We start from the raw sequence: 23,798 nt of genomic DNA, 5'->3' as shown, positions 1-23,798 counted from the left end.
GTGAGGATCCACACAGCAGTGAAATTAGTGCGGTATCAAGTGTTTAGGTTTCCTTTTAGAAGACAGAGGCTATCTTTAAGGAGACAGAATGAATTAATCCAAGAATAAGCTAATTCAGTCTACACCAAATGCTTTATCTGGAGTTGTGCAAACTACCCCCAAACGGGGGTTACTGCCAAGCCTCCATCTTACAAGACCAAAATCAGAATAGCACTGAGAAAGGGGTCTTCGGAAGCCCAGCCTGCAGACTGCCTTCCAGCTAACAAAAACACCCATTTCAAACCAAATCTAAGCTCCCAATATCCAAACAAATCCATTTTTTTTCTATCACTGAAAATAATTCCTTGTGGATCTGTGAAGCACCGATTAGGAAACCCCAGTCCTGAGAGACACATGACACTGACAAATTTTTTACGGGTTGTGAGCACATTTTATTTGCACAGTAAGTCTCAATGTTTTTCATTTCTTTTCTCTCCATAATTAAGAATTTGTGCACTTCTGAAAACATGAGGCAAGGTTATCAGAAGACAGGGTAGACAGAGTAATCTAGGAGAAACTGCACAATGCTGAGAAACAACAGAAAAGCAGAGGCTAATAGTGGTGTTGGCTTTGGCAGGGAAGGGAATGTGTTCAGAGATGCCTGGGAGCTCAGGGACCCCGAGAGACCATGGCTCCCCCAGTCTATTGTCCCCTCACCCTACTTTTTCTTCATTGCATTTATCAGTGCCTGGAAAATTACTTCCTAGTTTCTCTGCCTATTTTATTGACCCTATGTTTCTAACTGGACCCTAAACTCTATTGGGCAACGTGTCACTTACTCCTGTAACTCTAGTAGCTAGAACAGAACCTGATACAAAGCAGGTGCTTAACAAACATTTGCTAACTGAGTTCAGCATGCTACAGTTGTCCAGGAAACCAAGGGAAACACATTTCTAGCCCAGCAATGCACATGCTTTGAGCTCAAAGATGCCTATGATTTAGGGGGTTATTCCTAGGATACATTGCTGATTCCTTGCCCTGTATCCCAAAGCAAAGCCAAAATGGCCTTCTTCTCATGATATCTCTTGCTGTAATTCCAGAAGGGCAGGCTGGGGTCAGCTCAATGCTGAGGTCTTAGTGGGAAGGATTATGGTTATCACTGGCTATACGTCTACACTTTCTCAAATAGGCTTTGGGTAAGGACTGGTCATTCCCCAGGATCAGGAGTTTCAAAAGCAGACCAAGGAACCACTGTTTTTATGCAGGAAGTTTTTAAAGATTTCTATTTGATTAATTATAAGTTTCGTTAGCTTCTAATGATTTGTTAAAGTGCAATTTCCCTTTAACCAAGTATATTAAAGCTATTTCAAGGGTGCCTGGGTGGCACAGTCGGTTAAGCATCCAACTCTTGATTTTGGCTCAGGTCATGATCTCAGGGTCCTGGAATCAAGCCCTGAGTCACACCCTGTGCTCAGCAGGGAGTCTGCCTGAGATTCTCTCTCTCCCCCTCCCTTTATCCCTCCTGCTTGTGCTGCCTCTCTCTAAAATAAATAAAATCTTAAAAACAAAAAACAAAAAACCCCAAGAACCAAATTAACAAAAAACCTTATTTCAAAGATCATCACAAAAGCACTCAATTCAGTTGATAAGACATTACTCAGAAGTCACTATATGCCAGCTAGCGTGCTGGGTGCGGTGGTGTGAGGCCCTGCGGTGATGGCCTTGCAGATGACTGAGGTCTACACAAGATTGGATGAAACATGGGCTGTATCACAGGCACAGGCCTCAGAGATTTCAGTATAACTAGGAATCTGGGTCTTCTGATAAAATTTGTTTCAATGGAATTCTACTTAAGTTTAACTTTCTAAAAAGGGTTTCCAAGTTTATACTACTTACAGCCTCCATCAAGCCTTTCAAAGATGGAGTCTTGAGCATCAGGGCATCAAAGACTTCCTCTGACTCCTTTCGCACGTAGAGCAGCACTAATTCCCAGCCAGGAGTAAGGAGGGGGGAAGAAAAAGGACAGAGTTATTCATATAAGCAAAATAAGAGAAAAATCTGGATACTTGTTAAAATAGAGAGAGACATCCACATCAAGAACAGTAAACAGGAACCAGTTTCAGATGCAGCTTGAAGAATACAGCTTCTTTTAAGTCTGCTGTAAGTCCAAGCTTCAAGCCAAGAACTGGTCTAATGGAAGAATATTCAAGAAAATCAAGCTAGACAAGATTTGTTTGAGCGATTCAGGCCTTTGATAGATTCAGAATTCACCTCTATTTGACAACTCCCACAAGAAATGTAAACCAACGCACCTCTCTTTGGTTCTTCTATCCGAGTCAGCTTAGCAGGAGGTGGAATTGCAAAATCTTCCTCTGATCCATAGGGACCCCTTTTTAAGTTAGATCTGCAGGCAATCCAAATGATGTGATTAGTGACTTCAACTTAAATCACTTGCAGAAACAAAAAAGAACTTTACTGTCTATCACTCAAGTTTAGATTTAAAATGACCGTTCTTTTATCTGGTCCAGCTTCCTTAGTTGTGGATGAAAATCTGAGGCCAAAGGAAAGACACAGACTAACCAGCTCATACTATTTAATGGCAGAACTGGGACTATACTCAGGTCATCTGCCAGATGCCCTACCCCAACTGCTCTTACACTAGATCAAACTGGCTTCTTAGGAATGGAGGGCTTCTTTTCAGGAAGCATTTTATGGAGGTAGGATTTGAGAGAGAGATATATAAACAAAGGTGGTAACAAAGGAGAGAGAGAACATGTCAACAGCATGGGAAAGTGTGGCCAGCAGAGCTAGGCTAGATAAAACAGAATGCCCCATAGGAAGATAAATCCAGAAGGGCAGCCAGGACGTTAGAGTGAATATCTTAATATCTTGATCATCCGGCTGTAAGGAATTTTAGACTTGTGCTGCAGGCTTTAGGAAATCTTTCAAAGTTTTGTGAAATGGGAATACTGTAATCAAAGTGTGAGGTAAAGACTGGAGGAGACTCCAGGACCCACAAGCAGAAGAATCTCTGAGAGGACTCTGGGGACGATCACAGCATAAAACTCAAAAGGATCTGAACACGGCAGCGTCAGTACAAATAAAAAGAGGAAACAGACACCAGTGTGTCTGAAGAAAGAAGTTATGGGGCGCAAGCTCCATGCTGTGAGGGGGTTCAGTGTGGGTGAGCAAGAGACTAGTATAGTAAGTGAAAATGAAGAAAGTGAGTGCTTGGTTGTGAGCAGAACAATCACTTCAAGAATAGAGGCTGGGCCTTAAAATACTGTCTGTCTGAGTTTCCAGCACATACCAGGCCTCCCATGAAAGCACCTGCAGGCAATGTCTGAGCGCACAGAGGAGCATGGCCTTCAGAGAAAAGGCTCCCTATGTAACACAGGTCTGAAAGGGGAGTCCCAAAGATGGGATTGACCCCTCAACATGGTGGAGCACTGATAAGGGTGGCTGCCGGTGTGGGCAGTCAGGGCCCACATGGGCCGGGGAGAGGGGTACCCACATGTCAGGGGCAGCAGCACCTCCACAGCAAGGAGCACACCCAGGGCCGGGTTCCTATTCCAAAAGGAACCAGGATTTCTTGGAGAAGAAGCTGATCCTCAGGTTGGGGAAGGGAAAGCACAAGTCCCTGGAAGACACTGTGCCTGAATGCGATGGAGTGCTCAAGAGGGAGGGGAGCACCCCAAAGGGACTCAGGAACAACCTGAAGGACTCCGCTGACCCTCGGGGACAATTTGAGCAAATGATAGCTATGATTTGCAACAGGAGTAAAGCTGGACACTATGAGTCCATACGGATAATAAAGAAAAAAATGAGTAACTTGAAAGTCTGATGAAGAATGAGATTTTTACAAAGCTTACAAAGCACCTCCCCGCAGACCACTTCTTACAAGAGGAGGACAAGTGCCCTCGCAGTGGAGAGGCCTGGGAGACACCACCTTGATCAAGTGATCAAAGTGAACAGCATTAGCAGGAGGTAAGTCAAAATTATGCCACCTGACAGGACACACTGAGAACGCAGCATTATGTCCACGACATTCCTGCCAAGATGCATAATTACCTGAATCTAATCACGAGAAAACAACAAATAGACCCAAACTGAAGGACATTCACAAAGCAAGTGACTTGTAATCTTCAAAAGTATTAGGTCAGGAAAGTCAAGGAGACATTGAGACTGTTCCAGACTGAAGGAGATTAAAGAGACAACTATCTACACGGTGTGAGTCTGAACTGGATCCGTTTCTGCCATAAAGGACGTTTTTGGAACAACTGTCAAAACTTGAATGGGATGTGAGGACTGACAGATACCAACATCTTGTTAATATCCTGGCTTTGTTATGTAGGAGACTGTCATCCTTTTTAGGAAATACACACTAAACTGTTTAGGAATGATGGTCACTGAGTCTGCAGCTTACTTTCAAATGGCTCGAAAAAAATGAGTTCTTTGTATTGTACTTGGAATTTTTCTGTAAGTTTGAGACTGTTTAAAAGAATTTATTAAAATAAAATAAAACATAAACCTTACCCTTCACCCTCCAATTCTTCTGAGGCAATAGGAAGGACCTAAGACCAAAAAAAGAGAAAAAAAACAAAGAACAGATTGCTTTTCTAGCATATGCTCAAAATATTTCAAACCGTAAGTAACTTATTTCTAAAATGAAAACAATTTTAGGGATCCCTGGGTGGCTCAGCAGTTTAGCGCCTGCCTTCAACTCAAGGTGTGATCCTGGAGTCCCAGGATCAAGTCCCACATCGGGCTCCCTGCATGGAGCCTGCTTCTCCCTCTGCCTGTGTAGCGTCTCTGCCTCTCCCTCCCTCCCTCCTTCTCTCTCTCTCTCTCTCATGAATAAATAAAATAAAATCTTAAAAAAGAAATTTTTGAATTTGTCTAGTCCAGTACAAAATCCCTTAGTCTTGTTTTTCAGTAACCAGATTCTTACAGGTATCTTGAACTCTAAAGCAGGAGTTGGCAAACGAGGGCCCATGAGCCAAGTATGGCCCAACGCCTATTTATATAAATATTTATTGGAATATAACCACACTCATTCACTGGCAGGTTGTTTATGGGTGTTTAGGCACTACAATGGCAGAGTGAAGAGTCACAACAGATCCTATGTAACTCCAAAAGCCTAAAATATTTACTATCTGAGCCTTTACAGGAAAAGTTCACTGATCCCTGCATACCCCAAAGCTTCTCATTAGAAACTGGATACATGGTTGGGGTGCCTCAGTCGATTAAGTGTATGACTCCTGACTTCGGCTCAGACCATGATCTCAGGGTTGTGAGACAGAGCCCTATGTAGGGCTCTGCATTCAGTGACGAGTCTGCTTGAGAGTCTCTCTCCCTCTGCCCTTCCCCTGACTCACATGTGTGCTGTCTCTCTCAAATAAATAAATAAATCTTAAAAAAAAAAAAAAAAAGGAAAAGAAACTGGATACATTGGCAATACCCTCCCAACCCCAAGAACTATAAAAAAATCATTAACCCGTATAAATCTGTGTATGGCAGACTATCTTCATATATTTTTGAGCTCTGCATAGAAAGCTCTGCATAAATATGCTCCACTCTATCCAAGCTGCTATCTGTACTAAGCTTCTGCTCAAAGCAGGCACGGCTAGTTGTGAACTTTTACATTAATTGCCAAGATAGGGCCATCTATGTGCCAACTATGATTCAGTAACTGGAACCATGAAAAGAGCCTTCGGATGTTCTTTCTGATGTTAAAGTGACCTACCCTAAGTATTCCTCTGGCTTTTCCCTCCTGCTCAGAACCATGTGAGGTAAATCCACAAGATCACAGATTCAGACTCTAAACTATATTACTATTCTAGCATTTTGAAAATGAACTAAGACATAAATACATACATACATACATAGTGAGGTTGAAAGGTTCGGTACTTCATTTTCAGCAATAATGCTTATACCTAGTTTACTGCAAGGACAGCATGTCACCCCAACTGAGTATTCCAAAGTGACCCATAACACTGGTCAAACCTCACTAAATTTTGGTTTCTGTTTACCATGAATGTCAAAGACTCCCTTGCAGCCACCCTGGGGTCCTGGTTACCTACGTGAGTACCCCGCTGAAGGTTGGCAAAGTGCACATCCGGAATGAAGAGGACAGGCTGAGTATCAAGATCAATAAAGGGCTTGAAAACCGTGATATCCATTCGTTTGTGAGATGGAAGCAGTGGCACTTTAACATCAGAAACTGGAAAAAAAAAAAAAAAGAAAACACCATAGTCAACCACTTACATATACATAATGGATGCAGGCCATAGAGATTTAGAATTTAGAATTCTCTTCATAGAATTTAAATTCTCTTCAAATTTAAGAAACTTAAATTGTAGCACTATATAAGGTACAGGTCATGTTGCCTAAACTAAGAGGAACATCACAGTTCATGTGAAGAAATATGCTGCTTGTATTTATACTAAAATCAACCAAACATCTTAGCAAAATGAAAAAAGGCTATTTTTAAACATACACAGAAAATGTGGAACAGAGGCAAAGCATATTTCATTTTTGTCTGAAAGGCTAAGACTTATAACTGTATAAACATCATTCAGAACTAATTTCACCTTTGCTACCCCCTGATTAAATAATTCATATTCTAACAGCAATGTACTCTTCACCTTGAGAACATACACCTTTATATTTCCAACTTAACCTCACAACTTAACCTCAGAGAGGATCATAGTAAGCGTGACTGTCTAGGCTTTTTATTAAATTATAGACTCCTCTTTCTCCTGTCATTTGCCCTGAAGTCCTCAGTGATGAACTCTCCTGGTTAGCTCTCTCTGAAGTGATATTGGGAGTCCGTACTTTGATGCTAGTTGGAGAACCTAACGTGCTGGGCTGCAGAGCAAATGTCTGCTGAGCCAGATACTAGCAGCCCACATACCACAGATGAAATACTACTGCCACACTGAACAGCATGGCATTCTTCCCCCTTAAAGCTGGGAGATACAGGATTTTGTGAATATGAGTACTGGTCACATAAAAAAAATAAAAAATAAAGAAACAAAGCTTTCCTGATGAAATGTCCAAACAGGAGAGCCCTACAGATTCTGAAACATTAGAATACTATACATAAGAAAACTGCACTCATTTAGAAGTAAGATATCCTAAAGTCTCAAGAGCATTATTATTATTCTTAAAAATCTAGACAAGTCCCAATTTTATCATCAGTTATTCAGACTAGAGGATATGTTATTTTTCAGGACTGGAATCAGTATCCCAAACTAAAGCTAAGAGCCAAAATAGTCTGAACTCCGGAAAAACTCAAGAATCCTTTTCTGTAGTTCCCCAAGAAAATTTCTTAGATCAGCCATTCATCTGATTTTGCCACTGGTAAAGGAAGGAATGCTAGCACCTCACACATTAAGTATCTACTACTGTATCTTTTACGTGAAAACTCTAGTCACCATTCTGAATGGAAAGGTCTGAAACACTTGGTGGAAACATTTCTACTTACAGGCATTCAACTGGGAGCTGGGGTCAGTACACTTGCCTTTTCTTTTGCTTTGTTTTCGTTCTTCATCCCTGATTTTCCTTTCAGCTCCCTATATGTCAAGAGAAGACAAGGCACAACTCTATTTAACTAATTCTCTTTAAAATAGTTCATTCTTATCTAATGGGGGAAAAAGATCTCCCCTTTGGAGATGAATTCCCTTAATTATGATATTTATGGAACTTATCATAGTAGTTGCCTCTAAAAGTCCATGTTTTTTTTTTTTTTTTTTCCATTCCCAACCCCCCAGCTTTCTTTAAAGAGTGGAAGGGGAAAGGGGTAAAGGGAGGAAGAGAGATTCTTTTTTTTTTTTTTTTTGAGAGAGAGATTCTTAAGCAGGCTCTATGCCGAGAGCAGAGCTGTACTTGGGGATCAATCTCACAACCCTGAGGATCATGACCTGAGCCAAATTCAAGAGTCAGATGCTTAACCAACTGAGCCACCCAGGTGCCCCTAAAAAGCCCGTTCTTAAAACTACACTTAAATATGTGAAATCATAGGGAAATAACATTTACTTAAAAAACGAAAGCAAAACTCCCCTCAACAATGGATGTGATCAGGTTAAATGAAAAGCTGAGAAAATCTGCTAATGTACTACACTGCCTTCAAAAACATGAGTGGCTGTTCCCTTTGTCTAGTAGAGAAGTTGAACCTGCTTTGAGTGTACTTTCCTATATGGGCAATGTTATCGCTGAAAACTAAGATTCTGTCCAAGGACTTGGCATCAATCAACTGACAAAAATGACCAACTATAACTCCCAAAAGCTAATATTTAAGTAGAAATCTGAATAATCATTTAAAAGAGAAAAAAGTATACTCCCAACCCTATTAAGAGAACATATGTACACAATATATATCAACTATACAAAGAATGGCAGTGCCTTGCAATTGAACCCACAAAAATAAAAAACCATACTATATGACCTATAATCAAGTATAATAAAAATATAACTATTAATCATTTTGTTTCACCTGTTGGGATTTTTTTTCTGGGTAGTACAGGTTTCTTCACAAAGTTACCCAGTTAAGTATGAACAAGTAACTTGTTTTTCTGCAAATAAACTCCCTGATATCAAAGTGAAGCAATAAAAATCATCCCACATATCTTGGCACTATTATATAATAAATATAATAAAACCACATTTTGAAAAACAGAATACAAACCACCTTCTGCCTCTTATAGAAGGTGTAAATATACTAACATATTGGTAAACATACAACCTGCTTTTTTTTTTTTTTTTAAAGATGTTTTAATTTTATTTTATTCATGATAGAGAGAGAGAGAGGCAGAGACACAGGCAGAGGGAGACGCAGGCTCCATGCTGGGAACCCGATGCGGGACTTGATCCTGGGACTCTAGGATCATGCCCTGGGTCAAAGGCAGGCACCAAACCGCTGAGCCACCCAGGGATCCCCTACAACCTGCTTTTATACAGATTGCTCTGTTATGCTGATGCAAACACCATATTCTTGACACAGAAAAACAGGTTGATATCCCCAATCTCCCACCCATTACCATATAGTTGGTCTGTATCTCTCTCAATTCTTTCCAACAGTCTAACAATTACTTCATTTGGAAGGTAGTTTTAAAAACTAAGACATTAGAAAAAAAATGAAAAAAAAAAAAACTAAGACATTCCCCTCCATATTTATCAGCTACATCCATAAAGAATAAAGAACTTGTGCTTCTGTAAAGATGGGACTGGACTATCAAGGACCAGACTCAGCCTCTACCCTGAAACAACTTCAATATAAAACAGACAGATGCATGAGGATTTTTAAGGTTAAGGCCACCAGGCAACAAAGAACAGGGATCCATGAGAGAGAGGAAAAAAGCAAGATGTGAGCTCTTCAGGGGCTGACTGCCTTCACAATTCCCAGGCTGTAGCACAGGGAGGGATGTCCAGAGATCTGCTCCATCCAGGTTCCCTGGATAGAGAAATGAGTTGAAAATCCAGACAGGGATCCCTGGGTGGCGCAGCGGTTTGGCGCCTGCCTTTGGCCCAGGGCGCGATCACGGAGACCCGGGATCGAATCCCACATCGGGCTCCCGGTGCATGGAGCCTGCTTCTCCCTCTGCCTATGTCTCTGCCTCTCTCTCTCTCTCTCTCTCTCTCTCTGTGTGACTATCATAAATAAATAAAGAAAAAAATATTTTAAAAAAAATTAAAGAAATTAATCTATATTGAAATAATATAATTTAAAAAAAAAAAAAAGAAAATCCAGACAGATCATGGAAGCAGGACGAAGTAGCAATGCAGAAAGAGTTACATGAGAAACAACCCCAGAGATCTTTGGATGGTCCCCCTGAGTAGTCAGTATAGTACTGAGAAAGAAACAGGTATAAGGTTGGTCCCCCTAAGGTTGAGGGAAAGCCCTCAGAAAAGACTAGAGGACAGTGACTGAAACTCACACAGGGAAAATAGTGCCTCTTCCACTGGAAAAACTTCAAATCCCCAGGGTAATTGGTAGAACAGTCAGGAAAACCTCAACTCAGTAGTGGAGAATAATGAGCTGATACTGAGCACTATACCAGACTCACCTATCAGACTGTAGAAGTAAGACTTGAAAGGATCAAAATGTTTCCAAGTAACCTCACAACTTCACTAGCTCTCTCAGGACAAAGCTCAAGAAGATTCATAAGATTATAAAACCACCTAGAACTAGACAACATAAAACTCACAATGTCTATCTCATTAGGTTACTGGGCAAGTAAAGAAAGAAGCAGGAAAACATGAATGTATGAGGATACCAAACCACTGAAACCAACCCAGAAATGACACAGAATTCAGGCAAAGACATTAACATGGTTATTATAACTGTATTCCATATGTTCAAAAAGTTAGTGGAAAAAAACACATATTAAGACACAAAAGATGTAAAACAGACCCAAATTGATCTTCCAGAGACAAAAATTACAATGTCTGAGATGAAAAATACTCTGGATGGGATTAACAGCAGTTTAAACAGGGTGAACAGAAACACTGATGAACTTTAGGACATTACAACAGGAACTATCCAAAATGAAACACACAGAGAAAAAGTAATCCTAGAAAGTGAAGAGCAGAAAAAAAAAGAAAAGAAAAAGAAAAGAAAAAAGAAAAAAGAAAAGAAAGAAAGTAAAGAGCATCAGTGAGCTTGTGGGGACTTTAAGCAGCCATACAAGTACATGTATAACTAGCATTCCCAAAAGAGAATGAAAGAACAGCCATGTTTCAGGAAACAATGCCTGAAAAATGTTCAAATAGGTTGAATACTAAACTCAGAACATGCAGCTCAATAAACTCTAAGTACAAGACACTTAAAGAGACACATCAAATTGTTGAAAACCAGCAAAAAGAGAAAATCTAAAAAGAGTCATAGAAAAATAGACACATGAGATACAGAAGAACAAAGATGATGATGGCAGATATATCACTAGAAATGGAAGCTTGGGGCGCCTGCATGGCTCCATCAGTTAAGCATCTGACTCTCAATTTTGGCTCAGGTCATGGTCTCAGGGTCGTGAGATCGAGCCCCACATCAGGCTTTGCACTCAGTGGGGAGTCTGCCTGAGATTCTCTCTCCTGCTGTCTCTGCTCCTCCCCTAGTCATGCTCTTTTTCAATAAATTAATACATAAATAAAATCTTACCCTCCCCCCAAAAGTAAGCCTGACAACAGCAGAGTTATGTCTTTCAAACATTGAAGGAAAAAGTAGTCAGCCAGAATTTTATACCCAGCAAAAAGATCTTTCAAAATCAGAGGTGAAATAGTTTTCAGACATAAAAAAGCTAAAAGAATTCATCAGCAGTAGACCCTGCAAGAAATGTGAAAGGACGTCCTGTGAGATTACAGAGAGCCATTTATTCACACTTTTCTGCTCTATCTCTCTCTCTCAACAACTAAAAAAGGCTGATCTTGCTCCATCACCTCACCTTTTTAGGCAGTGACCTAAAAAGTTAATCTATGACATCCGTTCCTGATTATAGCCACAGTGGATATTACTCAGATGGAGAAAGCTATCTGCAGGAAATAAAGGTCAATGACTTTTTTCTGTATAAGAATGAACCCTAAAAAAAAAAAAAAAAAAGAATGAACCCTAGATATACAGATATATATAAGCCCACAGAAAGAAAAGTCACCAAATTTCCATTGGTTAGAGATCCAATTCTTGTTCCCGTTTTCTCTGAAAAAGTGTTAAACTGCTGCTGCTTCTGCATTAAGACAAAGTTCCATTTATTAAACCAGTCGACCGATTCATAATAAAGTACTGGTAAAACCTTCTTCTTAAAAAAAAATAAAAACAAAAAACAAAAAAAACCCTTCTTCTTAGGAGAGAAAAACAACGTAAATACCTCTGAAGGATACCAAAAGATGTCTTATTTCTAGTTTCTTATTGTGGATGTGGACCAGACTCATAAGATATGAGAGTTTTAAGAGCAAACACAGAAAAATGAATTGACGGGCACCAAATAACAGGTAAGTCAAATCTCAGAAAGGAGAGCATCAAGGAGGCAGGTGGGATATTCCACAGAGAAGAGGTAGCACCAGACAACCCAGAACACCAAAAGCAATCACAGTCATAAGGGACGACAGAAGTTAAAACAAGATGTACGAGGGCAGCCCGGGTGGCTCAGTGGTTTAGCGCTCCCTTCAGCCCAGGGTGTGATCCTGGAAACCCAGGATCAAGTCCCACATCAGGCTCCCTGCATGGAGCCTGCTTCTCCCTCTGCCTGTGTCTCTGCCTGCCTCTGTCTCTCATGAAGAAATAAAATCTTAAAAACAAAAACAAGATATACAAGAATCAAGAGTGGGTGTGAGGTCACAGAGGAGTTTCATGTGGTTCAAAGAGTCAAGGACTTTGAAAATTAATTATACACAGCAATATATAATATTTTCCTCCCATGCAGAGTTTTATATCAACCCATAACAGCTCTGAGATTAAAACCCAAGGATGAAAACAGGATGTAAGTTTACCTCCCATGTCCCCTAACCCCCTGTGATTATATGACACACCACTGCTGTGTGCCATAAGGGCTGCAAAAGGGGAAAAGAGACCAACAATTGTCATCCCTGAGATGATCTCTGCTCCAGCAAAAAAGGAATAAAAAATGGGTCAGCAATATTTTTAGGGGCCTTAAAAAGAAAGCCATGCCTTTGGAGGCTGAGGGTATGTGGGCATCTAGATAGGCCACACAAAGCACTCTTAGGTGAAGATGCCTGGTTTCTACCAGGTTTCTACAATACCACGGTGTTGTATGATTTCCTTTTTACAACAGTCCAGAGCTTACACACATTATGAGAAAATAGTGACTGGCCTGCACAGTGGACATCATATGTGCGACCTTGGATAACACGCTCCTACGACATGGGATCTAAATGAACAGGTGAGGAGGCAAGCAGCAACTCCAGAAGATGAAGTCAGGTGTCACCCCAAACCACACTCAGTTTTGCAACTCTGAAGAAAAGGCTTTCTGCTTCACCAGTATACATTAGCACACATTCACAAAACAAAAAACTGGTTTGTAAATTTTGTACAACCACTGATTAATAACTTTGTAAAATTCATGAAACTTTCCCTCTGCTTCATTTTCTAAATCAGCTACCAATACAGGAGCTTCCCTCAAAAAGTCTCTCATTAAAACCAAATTTTATTTAAGATCATGTATTGATACTGTTCCTGCTCTGCAAAACTGCTTATACAGCTTTTGCCATCAGATATAGAAAACTCCAGTTCGTGCTGATTCATGCTGACATCATTTAATACAGCCAATATTCTAAGTGTTTGATCCATGGACCGGAATCAGTCCACAAACTGTTACAGTCCGGAAAGATATATTATAAAGAGAGTAGGCACTTGGGAATTAAATAGAATAACTTTATGCCTGTTGAATCAAAAAATTAAAAATTGGGGGTTACAGTTTGTATCTCTTCTTCTGGCTCAAAAAAGGAATGTGGTGTGAAGGAAAGAAATCTGAGAGTGAGGAATCCCTGCTCCCCATTTGATGTGACTCGTCATTTGTCAAATGCAATGTATGTGGAGAGTGCTGTGCTGGGTAGACGAACAGTCCCTGAAGCTATCCACACCCAAATCCTCAAAACCTGTGAATATGTGAGCTCACACAGCAAAGGAGACATAAGGGGGCTAATCAGCTGGCATTCCAAGAGGGCAAGTGTCCGAGATCATCTGTGTCAGCCAAGGATAATGGCAGGGGTCCTTAAAAGCAAAAGAGCCAGATGAGGAGATGTGGCAATGGGAGCAGTGCCAGAGGGATGTAATGTAAGGCTCCTGGCTCTGAAGGTGGAAGGGGCCACAAGCCAAGGAATGTGAGTGCCTCTAGAAAGTACAAAAGCAGAGAAACTGATTCTCCTCCAGAGACTCCAAAATGAGATGTGGCCCTCTAACAGCTTGATTTTAGTCCAGCAAGATCTCAGACTTCTGACCTCTAGAACCATTCAATAATAAAAGTGTGTTGTTTGAGCCACTAAGTTTGTGGTATTCTGAAAACTGCAACAACAGAAAATGAATACAGCCTAGCACATTACCAGGCACACGGTACTCAATAAATGTTACTGAATCTGGGTGTATCAGAAGGCTTTCTGGGGATCCCTGGGTGGCGCAGCGGTTTGGCGCCTGCCTTTGGCCCAGGGCGCGATCCTGGAGACCCGGGATCGAATCCCACATCGGGCTCCCAGTGCATGGAGCCTGCTTCTCCCTCTGCCTGTGTCTCTGCCTCTCTCTCTCTCTCTCTGTGACTATCATAAATTAAAAAAAAAAAAAAAAAAAAAAAGAAGGCTTTCTGAACTCAGAAGGTCTCAGGCTGCTCCACTGAGGCCACATACTATGTTCTGGTCCCCAGTGTGAAAATCAGGACAGCAGACCTCTGATAGCACGTACACTTCCAGTTTTCTAGTACCTTCTAGAAATCTTAATAACAGAGAGGGCTGTTTTTTAAACAGGATAAAAAGAAGGGACTGGCCAAAAATATGGTCCAGTATTTCCTAAGTAAGAAAAGTTAAAGTCGCCTCAGTCTTATTTCATTGGAGCACTTGTTTCTCTGGGGCTGCTGCTGAGTTCTTGAGGAGAATACAGTCTCCAATCTTCGAGACACAGTGGGCCTACTAGCTGCTGTCTGCAGTTCATTCCAGCTGGGCCCCTGGCTCTGCACCTGGCAAAGTAACCAATTCTTCTCCAGATAAAAGAGATGACATTGAATTCGTTTAGGCTTATACTTTCTCTTCTTGCCTACCTGCTACTCTAGAGACGAATCTGAATCTCATCTGATTCAGTGAGCTGGCTGACAATTTACCAAAAGCCCAGAGGGAGGTAAGCTAGTTAAAGGACAGCCCTTTACAGTCATCATTCACATGGAGCCCTCAGACACAAAGCTCCAGAGCTACTGCAGCCCCTGCCTACAAGTCTCAGTAAGCAGAGGGGCCACCCAGGACTGAGCATAGCCCCACACGTATTCCATGTGCGCCACCCGGATTCTATCAGACATGCCCAACAGAATGGATTCATTGGCCCTTCAAATTTTTCAGTTAAAACAAGATTTTTTTTCCCTCCCCTGTATAACGTGTCTATGCATGGCTAAAACAATAATTTCTAACTTTAAATAAGCTATTTCATATTTTATCAGCAATACATTTATATCAAACTTAAATATGAAAAAGACTCTTGGTCATTCTCCATGAGGAAGAGTATATCTCACATGCTTTATTCTTACTGTCCCTACCCAATCTGACAAGCTTACCTTATCACAGAAGACTTTTATCTGGCAGTATGCCCGATGCACAGGCTTATTGCTACGGTTATTATAACTATAGGTGTCAATTTGAATATTAAGAGGCAACCCCTTCACGCCTTTCTGAGAAGAGAAATCTGTGCTTAAGCAGTTCACAGAGATGAAAACCTGAAAAGGAAAAAAAAGGTATTATAAACAATAGGCAGCAACAGTCAACCTTAGCACAGCTTGTAAAAATACCAACATCCCCAAAATTACTCAAATATGTTCTAAATAAGAGCTCAGCTGCTCACTCAAAAAAAAAAAAAAAAAAACTACAACAACAACAACTTTTTTTTTTTTTAAATGAAGGGCTTATTTTAAAACTACTTCTGGTCATAGGAATGGCAGACTTTATTTAAAGGTAAAAAAATAGCAGCTTTGAACCTGTTGATTTTCCCTTCTAGAATATTTACTTAGCATCAGACTATGGAAGAGTCCAGTTGTCTTTCTTGATGTCATTTTTACCAATGTTACCAATAGCACAGAGATACAGAGATGTTTTATAGCTTAGTACAAACTCTGGGAACCTGCCTCCATTTATGTCTACACTACCTCTAAGGATAACTGTAGCAACCAAAGCATGCCCCAGTATTCTGGAATTTATGAACTCAGTGAGTCACATTATTAAAAGTGGCATGTTATTAAAGAGGCATTACTTACATTATTAAAGTAAGTTGTTAGGAGAAACCCAAGTGAATCTTTGTACAGCAAAAAAAAAACAAAAACAAAAAACAAAAAAAAACATGCTCCATTTCCCTCTTTCTTTTTAATTGAATTTCGATTTGCCAACATGTAACACCCAGTGCTCATCCCATCAAGTGCTCCCCTCAGTGCCTGTCACCCAGTTACCCCATCCTCCCGCCAGCCTCCCCTTCCACAACCCTTTGTTCGTTTCCCAGAGTTAGAGGAGTCTCTCATGTTTTGTCACCCCATTTCCCTCTTTTTTTGTGATTATGGATTTTAACCTCGCCACACAAGGTCACAATCAATGTACAAGAGCTCCCTTTCAACCATTGAGCTTTGTAATTTATTTCTGATGCGTGAGCACCACACAGTGGGGACTATTGGAATTACAGTTGTAAAAATCAGTGCCTTTCATAGACCAGCCAAGACCCTCCCGCTGGATTCCTTCTGGTCCAATGGCCAACAACCCCTAAGCCCCAACAACCGAGAACAGATCTACCACAAGTAGTGTGGGGTGCCACTGGCTGAACCAAGACCCAGACACAGGGAGAAGTTTAAGCCAGAAAAGCTGGGGTAGGGGAGCTTCTAAGAATGTAGGTAAAGAGAAGGGGGTGGACAGGTAAGAAAACTGTAACCATAACGACAAAAAACGCTCTCTAGAAGGTTTGCAAATACTGAAACACAGGGGTTTTATTCTTGATCTAGTCTATATGCTATTTCCAAGAAGGAAAAGACCCAAACACCCTACAATGACTGAGAACTCGTCCACATGAACAGACTGAAAAGTCATCCCTTACCCTGTCCCTGCATTAGCTCTCCACTCAGGCCAGTCTACTCATGGCCCCTAAGAACACATTTTACTGCTCACTCCTGCCTCTCGTCTTTATCCTTGTCCTTCTCCCTCCTACTGTGTCCGTCCTGTCCCAGTCCAAGTCACCCCGCATGTCCTCTCTGCGTCCCCACATCTGCAGAGGTCCAGCTCTGGAGCCATCTCCACAGAGAGTTTCCATTCACCCCAACCTGTGTTGTAGATGCCACAGCAGTGCATACTTAGGGTTCCATACCGGCACTGGGCACCTGCTTTATACACATGATCTCATTTCACAACCTTGAGAGACAGTGTTAATCCTTTTATGGGTGAAGCCCAGAGAGATTTAAAAAAAAAAAAAACTGTGCCAAGGTAGAAGGCGAAGGGCTGGAATTCATATCCACAACTTCCCCCCCTTTATGCCCTGCAATCTGTCTTTCCCAAATCAATTTTTTACCCTAATCACTTTTTTTCACTACGGGGAATGGTTTGCCATTTTTACATGTTTTATGTTTTATTTACCTGACTAGACTGCAAATATTGTAAGGCTAGGTCCATATTCGTCACGTGGAAGCTATCTCAACACTTTTAGCACAGTGCTGGGTCTAGGGCTACCTTTTCTAGCCCACTATGATTTTTCTTTCCAGTTAACCCATTTTCAGGAAATAAACAAAATGCTTTCATTTTTAAAAATACCGAAACCTAATATACAGGCAAAAAGTGGCACGTATACATTTCAAATCCATTACAGAAACTTTGTGCTTTGACTTTAAATCTTTTCCTATACTGTTGACCCTAGAACAATGCAAGGGTTAGGAGTACCAACTGCTTGCCCCCCACCAAGAGCCAAAAATCCACATATAACTTTTGACTCCTCTGAAACTTAACTAGTGGCCTGTTGACCAGAAGCCTTCCCAATAACATTGCCAATTAACACATGTTCTGTAAGTTATACATATTCTAAACTCTATTTTTACAATACCTTTTTCTTAACTTTCTCAGTTATCTCTAGGCTACGCAGTTCATCTACAACTTTTTTCAAAGTGTTACAAATCTCAAAAAAATTTTCCATTTATTGGAAAAGACCAACATATAAGTGGGCCTCTGCAGTACTGTCCAATGGTCAACAGTATGCTGTTAAGAAACACTTCATATACAACTTACAAATCTGGGTTAAGGAGGTAGGTTATGAAACAGACAAAAGATAAACAGGCACAAGACAAAAAGAAAGGCCAACACACAGTAGTCCATGCAAACTAAGCATATCAAGTAACCAAATCATCATATTTTTCATTTTACAACCAAATGAGAAAGCTAAATTTTTCTCTATCATTCAAGGCCACATGGCTCAATTTATGACTCAAAAACAGCAGCCTGGGAAAGTTACACTTAACCCTCAACAATTCCAGGAAGTCTCTGACCCAAAGTGATATTCCATTTACAAGAGGATTTCATGGTAATCCAACCTAAAACCTAACCTCCCCTTGCTTCCCAGTGTCGAGTTTCTATTCAAAGCAAAAATAAGCAGGAACCAAATCCTAGGATCAGTATAAACATGGAGTCTTCGGAGAGATGTTACCCTATTACCCAGGATTATTTACAATCGGTTTCTTAAACATGTTCTTCTCCTATTTTTAAAATCAATTCTTTCCAAACTTGGCACTGTTTCTAAATGCAACAAAGAAAGTTTACAGCATTTCTAACTCAACATTAAAAAACACCACCTTGTCTAGATAAATACATAAACACACCAATAAAGTGAACAAGATGTGCGATATAAACATGCCAGCCAGGGACATGAAGTACACAGAGGACAGTGGCCAAAGACCTGCAGGAGAGAAATGAAGGCAGTGCTCATGAAGCCTCTTGTAGCAGGCTCCACAGCAAGAACAAACAGGACAGTCATGGGTACGTGCTGCTACCAGTGAAGGGGACATATTTGCTAGTTTAAGCTTCAACCAAAAACTAGCAAGGGTCCAAGATGCCTTATGTATCATGCATCAGTGGTCAACAGGAAAGGCTTTGGTCTGAAAATGGAAGCATCAGAGTTTTAGCTCCATCACTAATGAGCTGTGACCATGGAAAAGGTCCTTACCTGTTAAATGCAGGTTGAATTAGATGGGGTCTAGATCACTTCTAACTCTTGAGTCCTATTATTACATTTATATTAAAAGATTATGAATCCTTTATCCCTAACTCTGTATTTATTAGTGACAATAATTTTGTATAATACATTTATCAATTTTTTTTTACAAATCATATTATTTTAAAAGAACCATGTAAAGTTTCCATTTCCAGTAACAACACGAACTACTCACATAGAATTAAGAATCTTATAAAGCAGAGATTCATAAAGCATGGCGCCAGGAGCATCAGCACTGCCTGGGAAGCTGGTTGCTTCATACCCCTGACTCAATGAGAATTACCCAAAGAACATCAGCCCTTACTAGAGACAGTAAAGCCACATCTAGAGGTTCTGCTCTCATTGGCCTGGGTGGGTTCCAGACACAAGGCCTTCTTGGGTGCTCCCTAGGCAATTCCAGTGACCAGTCAGGATAAAAGCCACTGCTGTCAGGTGATTAATCTTATTAATCTTCTATATACTTGTACTTTGATCCACCAAACATCTCCTTTAGCTCCCAAACTTTGAAGTGATTAAAATGAGCTCTCTCAGTTTCCTTTCTTTAAAGAATTCAGATATTCTTACATGTATTTATAGGTATCCTATCAAGTTTTTTCATTTAAAGAATGTTAAGAGGTACAGCCCTATCAAATAATAATATTCATTTAACCAAAGGAAAGATAAAGATTAAAGGGTCTGCTCAACCTTACTATTCAGTAACACGATGCAAATTTTCCTCAAGAATTCATACTTCATAAGATAGTGACCAGAAAATAAAAAAAACACCTAATAAAAATCTACCAATCTATGCTTCTGTTTATTCCTCACAGGACATTTAATTTTCGCAGGGGGTGAACCGTGTGTTTGGGTGACCTACGGTGTCATCCCACCAAGCTGCAAAACCCTGGAGACAGAATGTTCCTTCAATCCTGTTTGTTCTGGTGCCTGGCGCACAGCACATGCTTAACATGTATGTTTTTGACCAAAGATGGAAAATGCAGAGAGAGTAGTGAATAAATATGGCTGAGAGGAAGTATAATGCAAACATATATACGATGCAGCTGTCATTTATTTACCTAAACCAGGAGACGGCTGACTTTTTCTATAAAAGGACCCAATGGCGTTTCAGCCTTCATGGATGATGATGTGCAACACAATAAACCCCACAGTAACAGTGCAAAAGTAGCCACAGACAATAAGTAGACAAGTGATGCGGTGGTATTTCAATAAAACCTGACTTACATAAACAGCAGCTGGCTGGCCAAGAGTTTGCAGAGAGCTGCAGTTTGCTGAGCCCTGATCTAAACAAACCCTTCCCTAAGGTGCTCAAACAATAATTTACCCTTACATCATCGCACTGTAAGTTAACAGCAAGGAAGTATCATTTCCCTTTCTGTCATTCAATATTTCCACTTAGCACACAAGTGACTTCCTAAGAAGGACCTCTCGCTGTCACTCACACATGGAGCCATATTCTTTATCCATACCCACACTCACAGAGGGGACTGGGGTAGTTTTAAGGGAGAAGCTGTTTCCGGGAATCTTATTGAGGAAGGTGACAGATCTTTCATCCGTAGCACCCAAATGCGTGAGAGGACAAGTGTAGAAACATGAGGCAGAGCTCCCCTCTAGGTCCCGGCGCAGCCACAAGACAGGCAAGGTCTGTTCCTCACAGTGTGAACACTTGGGGTCGGTTCTACCCAATGGGCAGCCCCCCAAAAAAGCAGAACAGGCTGAGTCACCCAAATCTGGATAAAACAAAAGTTCAGGTCACAGTCACTCTGCAGAGAAAAATACTTTCTGTGACACAGTTACAGAAAAACTGCATCTCTCCTCTGAGGGTAGGAAAGAGGTAAAAACTAAGATAATTATTACAGACCTTCAACTCCTCTATAAAAACACATGCAGTGATGACCCTTTCTCTGCTTTCATGCTTCCTTGCCACTGATTTTGAGGAAACATTTGCTTTTATTCAAACAAATGAAACATAAATCTTACAAGATGAGCATCTAATGTTCCAACCAAAATTATTAGAAGAGAAAAAAACTAACCACAAAAGAAAAAAAACTGCTCAACAGGTCAAAGATGCTCTGCAAGATTCCTTTTCAAATGTCCGGCCCAGTTTTCTAACGTAGTTCCTCATTCTTGGCTGAGAATTCACACACTTAAAACTTTTCAAAAGATTTAATTTTGTTTTCAAACCTCAGTTTAAAAAGTGAGGAAAACAACAAAAATAAAGATTTATATTATCAAAGGATTAACTTGTATAGCTTTTTTTTTAATTCCAAATGCTTACAAGCGCAGAACAAGAAATTGGATCTTGAACTAATTTATGATGATTCTTCCAGGAAGCATACGGCAGCCGTGCACTATTGTTCAAACAGCTAGCTGGTCTCTCTACTGCTACTCCTCAAAAGGGAAAAAGGGAGTGGGCAAAAGACACCAGGAAACAGTAAACTCAAAACACAGGCTGCCACCAGAAGTCCATTTTCCCAGCCAGTGAAGGGAATGCAACTGAGGACACATTTTACAGACCCAACTCACTCTTTTTGGGCAAACCAAGGCACAATTCTGGTAAAATATGGTAAAATATGCTAAAATATGAAAGAGAGTAGTCAGATATATGAGCTTTAACAGGTGAATTTCATTTGTGGGGAGAAATTATAAAAATATTTTTCACCCACCTAATTCACAGAAGGTGTTAACAAAGCATTTAAAATTTATCAGTCAAAAGTCACAAAAATTTTAAGTAGTTGAGTCAGAAGCTAAAGAGTGAAATTGGCTGACTTAAGTACGCTAATTAGGATATTTTTCATCAACAAAAAGGCTGTTCCTTTAAAAAAAATCTACTATAACCATAATACTCGTTCTATATTATCATTCACATATAAGAATCTGACATCCAAATAATATAGTCTTAAATTTTTTCCCCACTGAGAGATTTGAGTAGAATTTTGCATGTTTTTATAACACTGCTGCTATAATGGTGAAGATAATTTTCTTTTACTTTCATAATTTGGTTTATTCAGTGAGTGGAATAAAAAATTTCAAAATGTGAATCTTCAGATTTGCTAAGAATATGAGCCACCCTCATAACAGCTTGGACAAAGTTTTCTTCTTAAGAGATCTGATTTTTAAACTAAAACAGTAACAAAGTGTGAGGCTCATCAGAGTATGTGAGAGGTCACAAGAACTCATCTGTGTAACATCACCCTGACAGCCAGGAAAATGAAAGAGGCCAGAAAAATCATGAACACTTTCGGTGGTCCTCCTCCCTCTGAAGGAATTCAAATTATCCAGAATCTAGCTCCAAACTCCCATTCCAGTTTCACCCATCATTGACAGGAATTTCTACACTTTGGAGATCTGGATTTTCTCTATCCCTCAACTTTAAAATAACTTTTATTCCATTCTCTACTGATGTGGCTCATTGAAAAAGACCCAGCATCAGTTGATAGAACTGCTCTGAGAAGCATCCCCTAATGACCCAAATAGAGTTATAGCCTCATTTTACTACTACTTAGCAAGTAGTAAGTAGCCCCCACTCCTCCCCTGCACCCAAGACTTTGCACTTCAATTAGAGTAAAGAGCCCATCTCTCTATACCCCCATCAATCACCTAGGTCAGGAAAAGGAATCAACAAGTGCCTTGAACATGCCACCTCTACTCTTCTGTCACTCTGTACACTCTAAGTGCTCTATGTCCTTCCATGGCAGAGACTGTTACCTACCCATTTTTAAAGTGCTTTCCAGTGTTTAGTAAGTACATTTTTTTTGTATTTTTCCCAATGTCTATTACAAAATGGTCCTGAATTAACTGTCAGTAATGAGAGAAAAATCATGGGAATGCAAAAAGTCACATATTACCTCCAAATCCTAACCTTCAAATCCTCACAAAATTTTAAATATACACAATAGTGCCCCCTACAAAACAAACAAAAACACTTAACAAAAAAAGAGCTAATATCAATTTGCACAAATTAACCCTTCTTTCTCCCAACCTCTAGTAAAGAGCCCTCTGAACAATAAAATGGCTACAAATCAGATAATGAAATGAAAAGAGACTGCTTCGACATTAGGCAATTGTCAACTATAGTATCACTGTGAATCTTTCATTCATACTAAAACACTTCCTATAGCTCACCACTGTCTACATAATAGGGACTAAATTCCTCAGCATTCAAGATGCCATATATGTGACACCAATCTACCTTTCTAGCCATGTTTCCTACTACCCTACTACACTACTTCTCAAATGTGAACATATATATTATTTATTTAAAGATTTTATTTATTTGAGAGAGAGAGAGAGAGAGAGAGAGAGAGTGTGTGTGTGTGTGTGTGCAAGAGATTACACGAGAAGGGGGAGGAGTAGAGGGAGAGGGAGAAGCAGGGTCCTCCCGAGCAGGGAGCCAGACACACAAGGCTTAATCCCAGGACAACGGGATTCTTTTTTTTTTTTGACAACGGGATTCTGACCTGAGCCAAAGGCAGATGCTTAACAGACGGAACTACCCAGGTGCCCCTATGTATCCTTTTTAAAAGAGAAAAAATGGGGGCGCCTGGGTGGCTCAGTCAGTTAACATCCAACTCCTGATTTCTGCCTCTGTACTCAGCATTGAGTCTGCTTGAGACTCTCCCTCTCCCCCTGCCCCTCATCCATACTCTCTCTAAAGAAAGAAAGAGATAACACCCCACCACCCTCTCACCACTGCTCACCTCTGACCTCAGTCAAGGTCCAGCAGTCTCAGTTCTGCACACCTACCTGGCAAGACTACTGGCCCATTCTGGGCTCTGAACGCTTGGCTATCTTTTTATCAACAGTGTCATCTCACTTCTCTGATCCTTTTTTAAAAAAAAATGTTTTACTTTCTCTCTATTGAGACAGAGCACAAGCACAGGGGAGGGACAGA

The 23,798-nt window shown here is 40.4% G+C and overlaps 1 protein-coding gene across 1 annotated transcript in view; it reads right to left on the bottom strand.

Annotated features, from left to right (window-relative positions):
- GRHL1 (grainyhead like transcription factor 1) overlaps nucleotides 1-23,798 on the bottom strand; it is a 52,372-nt gene that overhangs the window by 4,011 nt on the left and 24,563 nt on the right. Inside the window, 6 exon segments of the mRNA XM_025454685.3 lie at nucleotides 1,876-1,961; nucleotides 2,292-2,383; nucleotides 4,516-4,553; nucleotides 6,063-6,202; nucleotides 7,505-7,556; nucleotides 15,240-15,398. Of these exon segments, the coding sequence (XP_025310470.1) occupies nucleotides 1,876-1,961; nucleotides 2,292-2,383; nucleotides 4,516-4,553; nucleotides 6,063-6,202; nucleotides 7,505-7,556; nucleotides 15,240-15,398 (567 nt within the window).

The sequence above is a fragment of the Canis lupus genome, chromosome 17 (genome assembly GCF_003254725.2).
Source record: "Canis lupus dingo isolate Sandy chromosome 17, ASM325472v2, whole genome shotgun sequence".
NCBI lineage: Eukaryota > Metazoa > Chordata > Mammalia > Carnivora > Canidae > Canis > Canis lupus.
The sequence above is the reverse complement of the archived record's forward strand: the minus strand, read 5'-3'. Positions and strand labels throughout refer to the sequence as shown.